Source organism: Asparagus officinalis, chromosome 3, assembly GCF_001876935.1.
Source record: "Asparagus officinalis chromosome 3, Aspof.V1, whole genome shotgun sequence".
Taxonomy (NCBI): Eukaryota; Viridiplantae; Streptophyta; class Magnoliopsida; order Asparagales; family Asparagaceae; genus Asparagus; species Asparagus officinalis.
Genome location: NC_033796.1, coordinates 100,841,184 through 100,845,780, shown reverse-complemented (window position 1 = coordinate 100,845,780; position 4,597 = coordinate 100,841,184). Strand labels below are relative to the sequence as shown.

General features: G+C 41.4%; 1 protein-coding gene and 1 long non-coding RNA gene across 2 annotated transcripts; one reads left to right on the top strand and one right to left on the bottom strand.

Moving 5' to 3' along the window:
- Positions 8 to 535, top strand: LOC109832415. Its single transcript, XR_002244758.1, has 2 exons — positions 8 to 154; positions 236 to 535. It is a non-coding gene; the product is annotated as an uncharacterized LOC109832415 (long non-coding RNA).
- Positions 3,465 to 4,484, bottom strand: LOC109835494 (probable CCR4-associated factor 1 homolog 11). Its single transcript, XM_020403469.1, has one exon. The coding sequence runs from the start codon at positions 4,482 to 4,484 to the stop codon at positions 3,465 to 3,467; it is 1,020 nt and encodes a 339-aa protein (XP_020259058.1).

Below are 4,597 nucleotides of genomic sequence, written 5' to 3'. Positions count from 1 at the left end.
CAAACTTTTTTAAATGATATTGTGGAGAATTTGTAAAGCTATGAATCGAACTCACAAGGATTTTCATGACGGTCGAGAGGTGATGGTTCAACAAAGTCAACTGAGATGACAAGGATCTTGTAGGAATGATTGTGAGGCTGATCCTTCACAAAATGTGAGTGGTACATCTCAAACACACACACACACATACACACAAAACCAGACAATGAACTCGTGCAAACTCAACTTCCTGAAGGACGACGACGATCTTCTTGGATGACTGGAGCGAGACAAAGGAGACTGAGATGATTTCTAGGTTATGTGTTCTCTCTTACTTGTCATTGAGCCGTGGGAAAAATCTTGTGGATTGATTACAATTTAGAGCTATATTTGTTGTTTCATATATCTTAGAAGAGATTATGTAGGTTTGGCTAGTAAACTATCATTGAGCCGTGAAATTTCTGCTGATTTGTGTGTTTGTGATGATATTGTTGCTTTGAGAACTCATGTATCTATCAGGATGGGATTTGTGACATGGAATTTCAATTTGATATTTTATGACGTGACTCTGGTCGCTTTAGTTCAGGCAGAGGGTTATGAGAACAATGAGACAGGACCAAAAAAAAAAGGTATCGGCATGAGATTATTCTTTTTCGCTCTTAAGTGATGCCTTTTTCATTTATTACTATTTTCTATGTGTTGACATCGTTGCCATTGAGAGTGAAATTAGCAAACAATGTGATAGACTTCCAAGAGGAGAGTATGCTTCAAAAGCACTTGGCCACAGCTTCACTGCATTTGCTCGAGATATAGTTGAGGTTGGTCAATGAAATATACATTTTCTGCTCAATACTGTAAGATGCTTATTGTTTGGGATAAGTTGAACTTTATCTATGGACAAATTTTAAAAAAATCCCCTTTTTTAAATTTAATAAGCAAAAACAACCGTTTAGAAAAATAATTAGCAAAACCGACCATTTTCCCCTGAAAAGGGTCGGTTTTGCCGAAGGGGAAGTTTTGCGAAGTGTACGGTCGGCGAGGGTGTCGCGGCTGTGCTGGATGCATGGAAGGCGGGTTGGCTGGCTGCGGGTGAACGGCGGCGACGATGAGAAAGGGGGACGCGGGTGGCTTGGGGCAGAGGCGCTGGAGCCTCAGGCGGCTTGGCTGTTTGAGGAGAGGGTGGAGTCTAACGTCGGGGAGACGGCGGGGGAGGGCACGGTCGTCGGAGCTTGGCGAGATGGTGCAGAGTTCGAGAAGGAGGGAGATGGGTGGCGCTGAGGTGGACTGGCGTTTGAGGGGGTGGCAGCGGGGGTATAGGGAGGAGAGGGAGGCGCGCAGAGAAGAGCTTGGGAAGAGAGAGGAGTTTGGGCGTGGGCGTGGGCGCGGAAGCCGATCGGCAGTGCGGGGTTGGTCGGCAGCTCAGGGAGAGCTGGCGGCGTCGATGGCAGGGAAGAGAGAGGCTTGGGAAGAAGAAGGGGAGATGGTCACGAGCAAAATGGGGGATTTGGTCGTGAGTTGGGAATTAAAATGAAGTGTACGGGACTACTAGTCCCGTACACTTCGCAACAACCAACTTACAGCAAAACCGACCCTTTTTAGGGGAAAATGGTCGGTTTTGCTAATTATTTTTCTTAACGGTCGTTTTTGCTTATTAAATTTAAAAAATGGGCTTTTTTAAAAAAATTGTCCTTTATCTATTTGTTCATTTTAGGTTGTCTCATTCTAAGAAGATGTATTCAGGATTGTGATAAGGAATTGCTCATGTATTTGTTTTGCTCTTGAATTTTGTATAGCAAATATTGCTCGTTCTTTTTTAGGTTGTCTCAAATGGTGGGTATTCTCACCCCACTTATGTTTGACAAATATTTCGTCTTATTTTGAGTGGTAAGCACAATAGCACATCATTGTGACCACACCATCGTTTCTTCTATTTTTTGGTTTGAACCAAACACTAGAAAATGAGGGAATCAAGTAATGCATAAACTACTTTCTTGTTTTTTAAATTTGAACCAAACTAAAGAAAGTGATAGAAAATAATTATTCCCCATGTTTCTTTACAAAACAAATACAAAAAAACACTCTTCCAAGAAAGTGAGGGAAACACCAAAAAGTAAAAGAAAATGAGTTTTGAAAAGTGAAGGAAAGTAACCAAACAACCCCTTACTCCGCCTCAACAAGCGGAATAGTAAACCCATCAAAATGATAGATTTTGACGGATTAAAGGCTTATCAACCACTTATCAGGGGTTTGTTAACCTCTTATCACCAAAATGGTGTTTGGGAGGCTAAGGAGGGATTAGCTCCCTTTAACTCCTCACTTAACCCTTTGCCAAATGTGGTCCAAGAGTTTAGAAATTCACTAAATGGGAATAACAATGTAAAGAGAGATTGGTGGTTTACCATTAGCCTTAAAATCAAAAGATTGTCATGTGGTCTTTCTTAATTTTTCTAAATCTTAAATTTCACTAAACCTCCAATAAGTTCAATCGCTTGATACTAAGCCCCAAAATTTTTTGAAACCCCTGCTAAATTTGAAAATTTTAGAAAACCTCCAATATATTTTGATGTTTTGCAGTTAACCCACATAATGATGTCACCCTATAATTGTACACCGATGAACGTTATCCTTCAAAGCCAATATATGTGTGCTTCTCAACACATTCCTATATGTAGATTAACCCATAAAATTATAAATAATTTTTTTAAAAATATAAAAATTGTGAACAAACCTATATGAATATGAAATTACAAATGACTCCCACAAAAAACTTAATAATTACAAACAAGCCTGTAAGGAATCTAAAATTCACAAATAGCGCCCTTTGAAATTAAAAATTGTAGACAACTCCCTACAAATTTATAAATTGCAAATAAAGTCTTGACAAAATGAAAATTACAAAAAAGCCCTTAAAGTTCTAAAATTTATAAACAACCTAAAAATTCTAAAATTATTTTAGATTTTTATAAATACCAGTACCCTAGTTAAGTTGGTTTCTTGTTTGGTATAATGAGTAATTTCTTTTAGCTAAACCATGGATAAACAGGGCAAGGTCGATCAGAAGACAATACGAATAAAAAAGGCAACAGATGAATGGAAAACAAAGCTTATATATCACTATAGCATTCGCAGCACAAACTCACTCTTCCCCAAATAACATCAAAAATGCTTGCATACATTGAAAGAAAAAAAATGATCATATAGATAGATTATTACAGTAGATCGAACATAATGAAAAGGCTCTCGAACTACCCAATTAGCCATGACTTAACAGGTAAATACAGAATGGCAAGACATTGAAATATTCTCCAACACTTTGCTAATCTCTCATAGCAAGTGTGACCACGTACAGAATCAAAAGAAACCCAAAACCGAACATCTCTGCTGCCTGTAAAATGAACTTATTGACAAGTGCAAACAACCCAACTGATTACTAAAGAAAATAAGAAAACTTGTCAAACTCAAAATTGGCTTGGATCGCAAACTCGTCATTGCGGCGGAGCGTAAAAAAAAGGCCCTGGAGCTAGCCAGTAACCATAAGGTGGAGGGCAATAGCCTACGGCTACTGGAGGATAACCATGCGGGGGCATAGAACTTGGACTCGGAAGCATAGCATAGCCAAACGGCACAGAACCTGGACCCCTAGAAACCCTGACAGGAGCCACACGATCATACGACGTCGTCGCAACATTCACGGACTCGTCTCTCGCATGCTCTTCCAACTCATATAATGCCCCAGCATGCGCTTCTTCGTTGAAATCGGCAAACCTTTTCTTCATCTCCCAGAAAACCATCGCCGTCAGCAGACTATCACGGCCGGCCTGACGAGAGGTCCCTTTCCAGTTGATCTCAAGCATCCTCGACAGCTTCAACAAGCCTGCTTCGGCGAAACGCGCATCACATTCTTTCGCCATGTATTTCACATCAAAAACCATCGCCCCAAATAGTTCCCGCACAAGGCCCAAGAAACCGTTCAGCGTCTCCGGCAGAGGCATCTTGTAGACGATCTTTATCAGGTACGCGAGGTCGTATAAACCGTGGAAAGTGACCCACCTCAGCCCTTCGCATCCTCTTATTAGTTTCTCCGTCAGCCCTTTCGAGAGAACGGCCGCACTCACCCCATCCTTGCCGTTCTTACAGAAATCAATGCCGTTCCTTTTCAGGAACTCGATGGAGTCCTTCGAACAGTTGTCTACTTCAGGATCGAAATCTTTCAAGTTGAATTGCCAGGTGAAAAAGCGCTTGCTGTCGGACAGCGTGATCCCTACCTGCACCAACTTCATCCTGTCGACGTTGTACTTGAGAGCGCTGTATGTGTCTTCTCTCGGGGCACGGTGAGGAGCCGGCTTAAGGAAGCCCGGGAACTCCGTGTCGACGAAGACGAAGTTGCACGACCTGCGGAGCTCTGATATGAGGTTGAGTTCTTCGTGCAGATTGTGGCGCCACACTTCTTGAAGAATCATGGCTTCCTTATCTCTGACATGCTGCAGGTTGAGTTCTTTTATCATGGCTTCTTTGTCCCGCCCTTTGTTTTTTCTTTTTCCTGGGCTTTTGGATTTTTCGGAGTTGGGAGATGAAGATTGTTGGTCTATATATAGGATAATTCCTATATATATATATA

Coding starts and splice junctions, on each gene's coding strand:
- LOC109835494 (XM_020403469.1), bottom strand. CDS start 4,484: ATGATAAAAGAACTCAACCTGCAGCATGTCAGAGATAAGGAAGCCATG.